At 29.8% G+C, this 14,829-nt stretch overlaps 2 protein-coding genes across 2 annotated transcripts; one reads left to right on the top strand and one right to left on the bottom strand.

The window, feature by feature from the left end:
• Positions 1 to 469: 469 nt before the first annotated feature.
• Positions 470 to 1,174, top strand: LOC149497467 (uncharacterized). The gene is made up of 2 exons (XM_089719186.1): positions 470 to 646; positions 758 to 1,174. Exons 1-2 carry the CDS (start codon positions 470 to 472, stop codon positions 1,172 to 1,174), a joined length of 594 nt encoding a protein of 197 aa, XP_089575312.1.
• Positions 1,175 to 9,696: 8,522 nt separating this feature from the next.
• Positions 9,697 to 11,189, bottom strand: LOC105645374 (uncharacterized). The gene is made up of 3 exons (XM_012230958.4): positions 10,612 to 11,189; positions 10,453 to 10,524; positions 9,697 to 10,285 (listed from the first exon to the last, which is right to left on the bottom strand). Exons 1-3 carry the CDS (start codon positions 11,032 to 11,034, stop codon positions 10,121 to 10,123), a joined length of 660 nt encoding a protein of 219 aa, XP_012086348.1. The 5' UTR covers positions 11,035 to 11,189; the 3' UTR covers positions 9,697 to 10,120.
• Between the last annotated feature and the right edge of the window lie 3,640 nt (positions 11,190 to 14,829).

Genomic DNA, 14,829 nt, shown 5'->3' with positions numbered 1-14,829 from the left:
ATTTATAATAGTTCACATTTATTGTTAAAGAGAGAATTGGCAAATACGATGAGCATCACTTCATTTTCACAAAAACGTTCCAATTTATGTTTGCATGAACGAGTATATTGTAAGTCTCCGGAATGACTTTTACGTACTATAGATTATTGCAAGCAACCGTAGTAATTGACCATCAAGAATTTTATTTCTTTGAGTAATTTTTCATTTCTCATTTATATTTTCAAAAACTTTGATAGAGATAATGACAATCTGTCAATTTGTTATTTGTTATTTCTGATATGTATAATTAGTAGTATAGTTATAATAGGACACTCCTGTATATAATGTACAGATGTGTATCTTCAGAAATCAATTGAAACTCAAATACTTTCACGGTATCAGAGCAAAAATCCTAACTTCTCCTTTCTTATTTCTTATTTCGTCCTTTCTTCACCATTCTTATTTCTTCTTCTTCCTTGTTTATTTTATAATGGCCGAGAAGATTCATCCTGCCACAACAATTACCAACATCAAAACTCATATTCCAATAATTCTAGATTATGAAAACCCTCAGTATTCTAATTGGGCTACCCTTTTCACCATTCATGCTAAAGCAACCCTTACATATGATCACATAAGTCCTTCGAGTGGTGACTCTCCTGCCACCGTCAAAACTGCTGCTGAATAAGCGCAGTGGGATCGAATCGATAGTATTGTTCGTCAATGGATCTATGGAACAATCTCTAATGACCTTCTTAACACAATTATTAATCTCCAGGATACTGCTTTGGATGCCTGGAATAGTTTGGCAGAATTATTTCAAGACAATAAAACTTCTCGGGCTATTCATCTTGAAACTGAATTTGCAAACACTAGTTTGCGCGATTTCCCAGATGCGAAGGCATATACTCGCTGTCTTAAGGTACTTGCTGATCAGCTGGCCAATGTTGGTGCCAAGGTTTCTGATCAACGATTGGTGATGCGACTTCTGACTGGGCTAACAGATTCTTATGACAGTTTTGTCACAGTAGTCCAGAATAAGGTATCTTTTCCCACCTTTGCACAGGTTCGGTCTATGCTTTTTCTTAAAGAAACTACTAAAGCTGAGCGAGCTAAAGTCGATGCTGCAGCAGCATCTCCTCCTATGGCTATGATGGCAAAATCTCCTCCTGTTGAAACATTATCATCTAGTTAATAATCATGGAATCAGTCTTCTTATTCTGCCAGACCTAATAGGCATCGTGGCCGTGGAAATTATTTTGGAGGACGTGGCAATAATTCTGGTGGTCGAACATTTCCACTAGGGGGTGGTTTTTCTCATCCATGGCAATATCCATTTCTAGGAGTATGGCAGCCTTCTTATTATGATCAGCAATCACAGTTGCAGCAGTGGGCTGCACCTCCATGTCCTTATCCCTCATGGAATTATAGGCCTCTTGTCCCAGCATGGCAACAAGGAATTTTGGGTCATTCACCATCACAGCCACAGTCTTCTGCTCCATCGCAGGCTTTCTATACTGCTGCCTCTAGCAGTTATGCTCCCACAGACATTGATCAGGCTATGCATACTTTGTCATTAAAACCGCCTGAGGAACATTGGTTCATGGACAGTGCTGCCACTTCTCATATGACTGCAAATTCTGGTAATCTCACTTCTTATCCTAATTTGAGCCGAAATAATGGAATAATTGTTGGTAATGGTAGCACTATTCCAATTCATGGTCTTGGTCATGCATTATTACCATATACTAAACCCCCTTTGCATCTCAACAATGTTTTACATACTCCACATTTAATTAAAAATCTTGTATCTGTTCGAAAGTTTACAGTTGATAACAAAGTTTCTGTTGAATTTGATCCTTTTGGATTTGCTATGAAGGATTTTCTGACGGGGAGCCACCTTCTGAGGTGCAATAGCACAGGTGATTTATATCCATTTACTGATTCTGCATTCAATTGCGTTGGACCATCTTCTGTTCAGTCTGCGTTTTTTGTTCTTTCTTCTTCAACATGGCATTCTCGTTTAGGTCATCCTGGGAAAGATGTGCTAGTTTCTCTTAGGAACAATAATTCTATTTCTTGTAATAACGACAAGTTCCATTTTGTAATTCTTGTCTATTGGGGAAATCTATAAGACTGTCGTTTCATGCTTCTAGTTCAACTACAAATATGCCATTTGATATTATTCATAGTGATTTATGGTCATCACCTGTTCCAAGTTCAGCTGGTCATCGATATTATGTCTTGTTTCCTGATGATTTTACCAAATTCTTGTGGACATTTCCAATATCACATAAATCTCAAGTGCTTAGTGTCTTTATTTCTTTCTCTAAATATGTTCAAACACAATTTGGTAAGACAATTAAGCATTTACAATGTGATAATGGTGGCGAATATAACAATGTCAAATTTCATGATTATTGTATACAAAATGGCATAGTTTTTCGGTTTTCTTGTCCCTATTCCTCTTCTCAAAATGTTAAAGCTGAACGTAAAATTAAAACCATCAATTACATGGTTCGAACTGTTTTGCTTCATGCTTCTATACCTGCACGTTTTTGGCATCATGCTTTATCAACTGCCACCTATCTTCTTAATATACTTCCTAGCAAATTATTGAATTATAGGTCACCCACTCAAATGCTCTACCATAAATATACGTCGTATTCTCATTTACGAATATTTGGGTGTTTATGTTTCCTTTTAATTCCGTCTACCACCATTCATAAGTTAGAGCCAAGATCTAAACCTTGTGTTTTTTTAGGATATCCTTCAAATCATAGAGGGTATAAGTGTCTTGATCTGTCTTCAAATAAAATCATCATTTGTCAACATGTTAAATTTGATGAGAATCAGTATCCTTTTTCCAAATTCCCTGCTGCTAACGCTTCTGAATATGATTTTCTGGATGGTAGTTTAACACCACTACAGATACACAGGCTACATAATTCATCTCTTTCTCCAACTACCAATGATGAGCCTTTACATGTGTCCTCACCTGCTCCCATTATACCAACTTCACAACAACATTCCCCTGCACCTTTCAATAATATGACACAACACCATGCACCTGTCAATAATTCCCAAGCTCACTTAAATCCACCTGCACCTTCTCATAATATGACAACCCGTAATAAATCAAGAATATTTAAGCCTAACCCAAAATATCAGTCTTATGTTGCTACTTCTTCGTCTATTTCCCCTATACCAACAAATCCTGTGTCAGCTCTAAAAGACCCGAATTGGAAAAGTGCTATGCTTGATGAATTTGAGGCTCTCATTAAGAATAAGACTTGGGATTTAGTTCCTCGTCCATAAATGTCAAAATTATTAGATCAATGTGGGTTTTTCGTCATAAAAAGAATTCTGATGGTTCATTTGAGAGGCATAAAGCCCGTCTTGTAGGTGATGGCAGGTCTCAGCGGGAAGGAATTGATTGTGAGGATACCTTCAGTCCGATTGTTAAACCTGCGACAATCAGAATGGTGCCTAGCTTGGCAGTTTCGAAGAATTGGTCCATTCATCAACTTGACGTCAAGAATGCATTCTTGCACGGTAATCTCAATAAGACAGTTTCTATGCATCAGCCTTTGGGATTTCGAGACTCCTCCCGGCATGATCATGTCTTCCTGTTAAAGAAGTCTTTATATGGCTTGAAGCAAGCCCCTCGCGCTTGGTAACAAAGGTTTACTGATTTTACGGCAACAATTGGTTTTATTCATAGCACATGTGATCATTCTTTATTCATTTATTATACACATGCAAAAATGGCATACATATTACTGTACGTTGATGATATCGTTCTTGTAACTTCATCAGCTGCTTTAAGAAAGGACATCATTACTAAATTAAGTGCTGAGTTTGCAATGAAGGACTTAGGACCACTTAATTATTTTCTCGGCATTAAAGTTCAACGCAACAACGTAGGTATGTTTTTGACGCAACAAAAATATGCTGTTGAACTGTTAGATCGTGCTGGCATGACTGAGTGGAAATCGAGTCTCATACCTGTGGATACAACAGGCAAATTAAGTGCTCAAAGTGGTGAACCGTGTTCTAATCCTAAGTTATACAGGCAACTGGCTGGAGCATTACAGTATTTAACTTTTACTAGACCTGACATTTGTTATGCAGTCCAACAAATCTGTCTCTTTATGCATGCTCCAACTGAACAGCACATGAAGGCTTTAAAGCGGATACTGCGGTACCTTAAAGGAACAATTCATTATGGTTTACCGTTATATAAATCATCGGCACATTCTCTGGTGGCTTACACGGATGCCGATTGGGGTGGTTGTCCTGACACCCACCGCTCTACTTCTGGTTACTGTATATTTCTTGGGAATAATCTTATTTCTTGGTCTTCAAAGCGGCAACGTATAATCTCAAAATCAAGCGCAGAAGCTGAATACAGAGGAGTTGCTAATGTTGTTTCTGAATCTTGTTGGTTGAGGAATCTTTTGCTGGAACTACATTGTTCGATATCAAAAGCTACAATGGTATATTGTGATAATGTTAGTGCGATCTATTTGTCAGAGAATCCAGTTCAGCATCAACGCACTAAACATATAGAGATGGATATTCATTTTGTGCGAGAAAAAGTTCAAAAAGGAGAGGTTCGAGTTCATCATGTTCCTTCTCGTTATCAAATTGCAGACATCTTTACAAAAGGTCTTCCGCGCGTTTTGTTTGATGATTTCAGAAACAGTCTAAGTGTTCGCTCCGCTGCCCCTTTGACTGAGGGGGTGTGATAGAGATAATGACAATCTGTCAATTTATTATTTGTTATTTCTGATATGTATAATTAGTAGTATAGTTATAATAGGATACTCCTGTATATAATGTACAGATGGGTATCTTCAGAAATCAATTGAAACTCAAATACTTTCAAACTTTACATGTAATATAAATTGAAACGTTTTGTTTTATTATTTGGTAATTAGTTTACTTATTAATTTTTCAATGTTATATTTTAAAATTAATAAAAATTTAATACTATATAATATAAATTAATAAATCGTGAATTTTCTTATAGATAACATAAAGATTAAGATTTTGATATCTTCTTCTTGGAAAGCATTTATGGTCTTGGTCTTGGTATCCTTTTTGCTTAGGTCATAGCTTTCCCTTCTTGTTTTTGGCTTCTTGTTGTTTTTAGGTTTGACTTGCTCTTTTTGTGCTCTTTTGCTTATTACTTGTTAAAAATCAAACACCAATAAAAAAAAGGAAAAAAAAAATTGAAGATACATGCGTCACCCACTCCAAGATAAAAGATATTGCATGTGACTAAAATTTGAATTTATTTCTAATTTCATAACAAATTAATCTTTTTAAATGAGTTACCAAATTTAATTTTTTTTAAAAAAAAATTGAACACTTGCTTATCAAATTAATTTATATGAACTATATATATATATATATATATATATATATATATATATTGATTTTTTGTAACATTATAGAATTAGTTATGTCTAAATTAAATTCAATAAAATTATATTTATAGGATATATATATAAATTATAGGAATTCATTCGTAAGCAATATGAATTTACATATATTATCCTAGTTAGCATGATGTTAAAAGAAAAATGATTCATAAGAATTCAGTAATTAGACTATGCAATAAAAGTCAATAGAGTTTGATAAGAGTGAGCAAAAGCTCGGTTCAGTTCAAATTGAATCGAACTCAAATTGGCATCTGAACCAAATTGATTTAATAGATTCAGTCGATTGTGATCGATTTTTTTCATGTCCATTCGATTTTAAATCCAATTGATGAATTTCTATAAAACCGACTCCAACATGAGCTATAAATATGTTGAATGCTTAGGAAAATATGCCAATTCCCTACTTTTCATGAGCTATAAATATGCCAATAATTATTTTATGTCCTAATTAGCCGATTTCTACTACTACTCTCTCCATTCCGTTATAATAGCAACATTTTCTTTTTTTACAAGAATTAAGAAAAAAATTTGAACAAATTGATTTTTTAAAAATATATAATAAAATATTTAAATTATCCTTCTTAAAATTAAAAACTCCTTATTTAATTTTACTATAAAATTAATGCTAATTTTATGTCATATTAAAGCATCATCACCATTAGAGTAGTACTTCTATTTCATTTTTTCATATTTTGATATAATAAAAAACTTTTGTGTGTAGTCAAAATTTCAATTTAACTACAATTAAAGTAATGATAAAAAAGAGAAAAATAAATGTAAATATAAAAATAAATCACATCTAATAAATAATAAATATGAATAAAATTGAAAATTTTATTAATATATTTTGAAAATGTTAAATAACCACTTAAAGTAAAATGTGTATTTGTTGCTGCTAAAGTGGAATCAAGAGAATAGTATTTTATTATTTTTCAGTACATAAATATTTTAAAAGTAATTCAATAAAGTTAGTTTAATTAATAAGGATAAAAGCATTATTTTTCCTCATTGACCAGAATTTGATGTTATTAATAATATTCTTGAAATCTATAGAAAAATTGATCTAATCTCAATAAGAATAAATTGATATGAAACTGAAAACTCGTATCTAAGCATTTAAAAAATAATTCAATAGAATTAATTTAATTGGTAAAAATGAGAGCTCTTATTTTTCATGGACTAGAATTCAAAACTATTTAGAGAAGACTCCGTGAATGTATTCATAAATGCACACCCAATTGATGTGAGAGACCAATAAAATATCTTTAAGATTACAAGGAAAAATGTTAGTTTCCACAGTTTTAAATTGATCGAGACAGTCTGAACTATAAATAAATAAAAATTAAAAGGAAATAAATATAAATTTAATTTAATTCACATGCTGATAATGTTTTGCAGGATAGTTTATGTGGTTAATTAGTCTTTTGTTGGCTTTTGGCCATGTTTATAAAAACAAAAAAAAAAAATAGAGAAGAAAAAATTTGTGAAAGGAAAAGGCATTTTGAGCTGAAAGACGATTAAGAATAGTGTGTGGTGTTGATCTGTAGAGCATAGCTCCTGCCTTTAATGCAAAAGCACATGGAGGGGTCTTTTGGTTGCAGCTCTTTCTGAATAATTTAAATGAATGGCCTGCAAGAGGAAGAAGAGGTTGGAGATATTAAATTAATATTTAAACCTATCAATCTAATTTTCAGGGTACAAAGGAACTTACATCCCTTCAGGGTTCTGTTTCTGATTCTCATTCCCACTTGAATAATGTTCTTCTATTATTTTATTCTTATTATTTTATTAAATGGTTTGAAAATCAGCTACATCACCCCCTTTTTATTTTTATTTTTTCTATTGGGTGGGCTCAATCAATAAAATAAAAATGTATGTCTGCAGAACAAATAGTGTTGTTTGATAGCTGTTACCCTATTAGTTGTAATTTCTCTTGTTCAAGGGGGAAAAAAAAGAAGAGGAAGAGGGAATCAATTCTTTTAATTCCTAATGTGAGAGAATTATTTAAAACCCCAACAATTTTGCTACATTGCATGTACCATTTTATTTAATGTTTGATGTCAAAAGAATTATTATTTTTTTACTTACGAGTTGTGGCTTAGTTGACAATGCAAATTGAATACGTGGAAAGAATTAAGGCAGCTCTTGGTAATAGAATCCGAATACCGATAATTAAAAAAAAGAATTATTGTTTTTCTATTATTTATTTATTTATTTTTATTTAATGAGCTTGATGGGATATGGAATTCATGGATTTTATAAAGTTCATGAAACAGCTATTTAATAAGAAAATGATGATATTGAATTTCTCTCTTCTAAAATAGCAAAATTGAGGCTACTCACATGATTGTGTTTTATTATGTGAGTATTGCGATAAACTCTACCTAATAAACACTAAATATTATTAGTATTTGCATGTCGAACCCTTAGCTGCCAGCCACAGCTTCACTACTCGACGCCACCTCAATAGCATTCTGGCTGTAGCTGTAGGTGCCGTAAGCAGCCTGCCGCCTAGTTATTTGCCAAATCAATTTATTGTAACTTTTGCTTCCCACATTGTCTCGTTAATAAACGATTCCACTGTTTGCTCCGCGGGCTCTTGAGTTTATTCTCACTAGATTTATAAGAAGAGCGGTGAGTTTTAATTGTAATTAAGTTTCGAATTAGATTATGCGGTTTTTAACAATAGACTCCAAATATCAGTGATTTACCAAAAAAAAGATTGGAGAAATACTCTTGGAAAAAAAATTACATAATATACTAATTTTTGGAAAATTATATTAAATATATTTAGTTTTACTGAAATTAATTTAAATTATTAATTTGATATTATCTACATATTCGAATGGTAAGTCAAAATTTTTAATTTAAAATTTAATCATAACACATATAGTAAATCATTACTCCCTTCGGCAAAAAAAATAGTCTACTTTCTATTTTCACACAGATTAAAAAATAGAAATTATTATGGTTAAAATGATAATTTTATTCATATAACTTTTCTATTATGCTCATCTTATATAATACATGAACAATTATTATATTAAAAAAGTAAGAACTAATGAGAGTTATTGAAAATAAAATAAAATTTAATAAAGGTATAGTAGACAATTCAAAAATTAACTATAATGCAAAAAAAGAAGGTAGACTATATTTTGAGACAAACCAAAAGGGAAATACGGATTAGTTTTTTGGGACGGAGGGAGTATATTTTAAATTACCATTTTCAAAAAAATTATATTTTAAATTAGTTTTGAAATTTAAAATTTTCATCACTTAAAATTTAAATTAAAATTTTTTAATAATTAATTTTCAATTTTACCAAATATTACTTGACATTATGCTTGAATGGAAGGCAAGTTGGAGAAAAAAAAAAAAGAGGAAAAAAAAAAAAAGAGTAATTATATGGGACCCATAACTAATTTTTTCTCCAAATGAAGGAAAAGTTATTAAAATCACTTGTTTGTACCTCGAAGCACATTTTCCAATCAACGAGTGCGGATAAAAATATTATTGAAATTATTATTATTACAACTTCCTTATTCTTTCCATGTAAGTATTTTTTTTTTTATGTAGTTCGAAATTTAAATGAATTATACAATTAAAAGATAGTGTTTTGATTTTGTATTTTTTTTTTTTTGAATATTTTCACATATTATTTAGTACGAGAATAATGTGGTTTAAAATTTGTAATTTTCCTTTTTTTATATAAATTTTTATCTCAATAAAAATCTCAATTTTTAACTACTATAGTTTGTTTTGGTGACTCACATCACATGTATAATTTAGAAATTGATTTGCTTAGAGTCGATTTATAAATCTAATCATAGATGAAACTAATCGAAATTTTTTTTTTGTTGTTGAAACTGAGAATAAAAAGAATAAAGTAGAAATTTTTTAAAAAACACTCTAATTTTTATTAATTTAATTCATAAGTAGGCTCATAAATCCAATCGAGACAAATTTACCATTATAATTTATCCAAACAAGAGTCTAGAAAATATTTCTTTTCTTCACTTTATAAGATTGATAATTAATTTTAATTTAATTTACACATTTGCAGCTAACAACAGGTGAGGAATATAACTATAATAACTATGTATATATATATATATATATATATATATATATATATATATATATATATGCAAAATTTGCACTGCCACTTGCATTTAAGTACAAAACTTATCCTCTCATGGGAAGGATCAAATCAGTTCCCACTCCCACTTGATGAGGTTTCTTTTTCCTTGTAAAACAAAATGTACAGTGGTATCAAAAGGTCATTTGTCAATTAGATTTTATTCCAAACATATATACTCACTCAACAAGCAATTTTATAAACCTTTTTTTTCTTTACATATTTACTGTGTTTCTTCTTCTTCTTCTTCTTCTTCTTCTTCTTCTCCTTGCATTATTTTATTAAGTTACCAGCCAAAGCCAATGGAAAATGATATTCACATGATTTGCCAAACATTGTCTTATTCTCTTCCTATGGAAATATGTACAACAACATATTGAAGATCTGAACATATGAAGAGATTGAGATTGGTACTGTAGTAATAGTACACATCTTATATATTTATATTTGCTCTTATAAATACGTTCTTCTAAGTTTTTGCTTCAAGAAAGCATATATGTAACAGAAATCAGAAAGAAAGAAAGAGAGAGAAAGAGAGAGATTAATTACTTAATTAACCAAGGTAATTAACTAACATGGACAAAGGAACTAAACACAGCCCTCTCTTCTTCAAGTCTGTGCGGTGATTATTATTACTACTGCTACTGCAATTCATTTCACATCTTTCATTTTCTGTTTCCAGTTCTTGTTCATAATGCTCTAAGATCCCTCCTTTACCCTACATAAAGAAATCAAGAAAATAATCCATAAATAAAACTTTTGCTTTTTAAAATTTAAAATGATATAACTGCAGATTATTACAGACCAATCTAGCTAGTATTCCAAAGAACAAAACAACAACAGAGCACTCTATTTAAAAGAATCATATTCTGTATATGTACATACCAGAGAGCTATTAAAATGGTCATTTGGCTTCCTGGGATTGATGTGATCAGATGTTGGTCCAAAATAACTAACCTAAATAATGAAAATACAAAAGGAAAGAAAGGGTTAATCATGTATTTTGGAAATTAATATAAAGAAAAATTTAAGAAATTAATTTACCTTTGGACTATTAACAGGAGAACTAGCAGTATCCTCTAAGGAATCATCATGAAGAGAAATTCCTTTAGCTCTGCTGGTTTTCTTGAAATTTAACTTGTTGGGTAGTTTTGGAGATGGTTCAATAGAAGAGCAAGAAGCAAAAACAACATGGTTGTTGTAATTATGATGATGATGTTGATTATTTGATGGTGATGATGATTTCCATGCAGGAAAAGAAGCAGCATCAGAAACCATAGAAGAACTACCAAAAAAACCAGAATTACAGAAACTATCTTCTTCTCCTTCTTCTTCTCTATGGTTAGAGAAATCTTCAAAATAAGCTGTCCATCCACTCTCTTCTTCAGTAGAATTATTATTATTAATAATATTAGAAACAACACCTCTATTCATTGATGAGTTATTCATAGAGGAAGAGCCATCCATCACCAAAACCTCTTTCTCTTTCTCCTTCTCCTTTTCTCTCTCTATATATAGAGGTGGTGATATGTGTTTTGATGTGTCAAAGCTAAATTGCTTTTTTCTAGAGAGGAATTTTACATCAATGAACGTTGGGTTGGTTATACTGGAATCATATTTATAGTTGTGATTTGGGAGTTCTTATTCTGAGTTTATATCTTTTCTTATAATTATATATATGACCCTTATTTCTCATAATTTCTGATATATCCTATATGATTGTGATTGTGGAATGCGCTAAATTATTTTTTAATTATTTTTATAACCTAATTAAAATAATTATAAAAAAGAAAAAAACTTGGCATTTATAGAAATTATTCAATGCATCGATATAATTTAAGTACGTTGCATCAACTGTTATAATTTCTGTTACACACCCATTAAATTTAATAATGATTATTAGCACGATATAATAAGGAAACAAAAAAAACAAAAGATAACAAAGAATCACAGTTTTTTTTCCTTATGATAATCAATTATTGATTGGTATATGATGGATATGTACTTAATGTTGACAAATATTTTTTCTTTACGACGGGAAGATGAAATAAATAATTTTATTATTATTATTATTATGAAATTTAATATAAGCCTAATTATTAAAAAAAGATATATAAAAGTAGAAAGAGGGAGTTGTTGATCAAGTATAATGTAAAGAAAAGGGTACCCATAGCGTAGAATCTTGGTTTGTAATGTGGGGCCAGAGGAGTTGTGGAAGTTAAATTAGCAGTTGCTACATGAAACCAAGACTTGGAGAGAGAGAACGTGCAAGAAGAAAAAGAAAAAAGAAATGGAAATGGAAAAAGATATGTGTAGGGTTGACCTTTGTGGTTCAAAATGGTAATTTGGGTGGCCATTTTCTTTGGCAGGACTTTTCCTTACAACCAAACACAATTAATGAAATGAAATTAAACAGAATAGAAAAACTTTTTATATTGTTTGGACTAATTTAGCAATAAGAGTCACATACTCGGTCTGAGTCTGAACTGAACGACTTCAATGTGTTGGGTCCATAACACGGAATGGGACCTGTAATTTCTTCAGGTTTAGCTTTGGGATTGGGACAATATGTATTATATTTGCTAAGCCTCAACTTGGGCTTTTTGAGATGGGCTTTCCAATCTTATTCTGGGCTTGCCAGTGCATTGACTCTATGAAGTTGTTATTGAGATCTTCGTTGAGTTAAAAATTCGGTTAGAATTTCATTTAAAGTTTCGGTTCAAAATTAATTTAACCGAATTAATTATATTAATCGACTCTCAAAATTATATCATTTTATTTTAATTAAATAGATAATAAATTAAAAATTAGAAATATTTTTGTTTTATTTTGATTAAATAGTGATTAATAATTTCGGTTAATTTTTATTTCGGTTAAAATTGTTAATTACAAATTTCAGCTAAATTCGGTTGGTTATTTAAGTTTTCATTTTTTTTAACTTCAGTTCGGTGAATGATCAAAATTAATTTGGTCAAAATGATTCAATTAAGTTCGGTTAAAAAATTTAGTTCAATTAAATTCGGTTAATTCAAAAAAAAATTCGATTAAAAATATTGCTCAAAAATTGACCGAATGTTTACCCTTAATCGGATCAGTTTGTTAAAGATATATTTGTTCCATCCTATAATTCTTTTCTTCCGTTTATTTATCATTATTTAATATACTTATTTGTTAACTAAAGTATGACAAAATTAAAATATTAATCTTTAATTTTCCAAAAAAACTCTATTTAATTAAATGTTTGATTAATTTCAAAAATATTTAATGTAGATCATTTAATTTTAGTAGATATTAACATAAGTTATATAAGTAAAAGACAAATTAAAAATTATAATTTAATTATATTAATAAAATTGTTTTAATTTATATGCAAGTCAAATTAAGTAAAAATTATGGGATCAATGAATTAATTGAGTTTGGATTTATCTCATTAAATACATCAACGAATTCAAATAAATTTTTCCTGATTTGAACTTTGAGCAATTTAGGACAATTTGATATATTTACAGTTCAGTTATAATATCAAAATTTTAATCAAAAAGTAACAAATTTAATTAAAAAAAAATCTTAGACTCATTGTTTGGAGAAGTTAAAAGTAGGGAAGGGAAGAAAATTACACTATAAAAAAAAGATAAAATGTAAATTTGGGAAACTGAAGGAAAATAGAAAAGAAAAGAAAAGAAAAGGAGAGATATGGAAAATAATCTTATATTTTCCTGTAGCTGATCAAATTTAAACATTACTCGTTACTAGTGTATATATATATGAAAGGTGAAACAAATAGAAAGTTTAAGACATTCTCTTTATTGAGTATTCTATTTTTCTTTTTTTAGAAAATTTTAAATTTTTTTCTTAATTTTTTGTGTTTTGATTAGCTAATTAAATTAATTTTCTTAATTTTAATATTTAATATATAACAATAATAATTGATAATTTTGAAACCTAATATAATCCTTTAACCTAAACTATTTAAAACTTTGTCTATTTTGAAACCTAATCTGATATACTCATTTAATCTACCTATCTAAAAATGAATTTTTAGTTTCTATTTATCACGTTTTGAGTATTTTACTTTTACTTTTCCACAATCCATAAATTTATTTATCTATCTATATTTATATTTATATTTTTGAATTTTCTTCTTTAATTTTGTAAATTTTTTATTTTGATGATGTTAAATATCTCACAAAGATGAAATTTTAATTTCTATTTAACAAATAACAATATTTTACTTTTACTTTCTACAATTTTTTCAATATTTTACTTTCTCTTTTCCACAATTTTATGGCGTTCTTAACCATTACAATATAATAATATTAATTATAATATATTCCCTCTATTCTTTTTATTTAGAGAAAATTTTCTTTTTGGTGTATTTTTTATATAGAAAAAGTTACTCTAAATAGTAACTTTAGGATGCAAACTAAGTTAAAAAGACTAGAAAGCCCTTGGTGTATATTTGTTTTTTTAAGATTAATTAAGGAAAGTGGCAAATACAAATACTCACAACATTTAATGCACATGTGTTTCAAAGGACAAGTTATGATTCACTTTTTCATTCGTTTTATAGTAATAGTGATCATTTTTATAAATTTGGCCAGATAATACAAAGATAAGTCTGATTTGTATGTTTAATGAATATATATTCACTTTTATCATTGCAAATTTGGTCACAACTATGACGTCAAAAACGAATATATGTTATGCTTGGAGTGAGGATCCAAAGATGAAAATCGTACACTAGGAGCCAGCTACTCTACTAAAAAGGGCTGGAAGAGTGCCTTCAGTTGTACACAATAATGTTGAGATTCTGAAAAAATTGGATGCAATTACTACTCTTTTGGTCACATTGATGGAAAAGATAGATAAAAACAGTGAGCAAACACAAAAAAATTAGTGCACAACTTAAAGAATTGCAGTCTTCTATTGCTGATTTGAGGCAATTTTACTAAGGAACGAATCAATATTCTGAGATTCCTGAAACACTTCTTGGAGAAAAAAGTGGACAAAAAAGTAAGATGCGTTCGAAGGTAGTGATCATCAAGCACGCGTAGACTCAAATGAGACCTAACCTCCTACACAAGAACCATGAATAAGAGAGAAGTTTATTGACTCTCAATATCCTTTTGCAAGTGATGAGATAGATGATCCAGTAGGAAAAATTGTGGAGGACATACTTGCTGCTATCCATGCTGATATAGATAAGAATGATGACAATAAATAGGTACATGTGGACTTTTACTGGTAGTAATTGTACACTTT

Source organism: Jatropha curcas, chromosome 3, assembly GCF_041381405.1.
Source record: "Jatropha curcas cultivar XTBG-Jc1 chromosome 3, XTBG_Jcur_1.0, whole genome shotgun sequence".
Classification (NCBI taxonomy): domain Eukaryota; kingdom Viridiplantae; phylum Streptophyta; class Magnoliopsida; order Malpighiales; family Euphorbiaceae; genus Jatropha; species Jatropha curcas.
The sequence above is the reverse complement of the archived record's forward strand: the minus strand, read 5'-3'. Positions and strand labels throughout refer to the sequence as shown.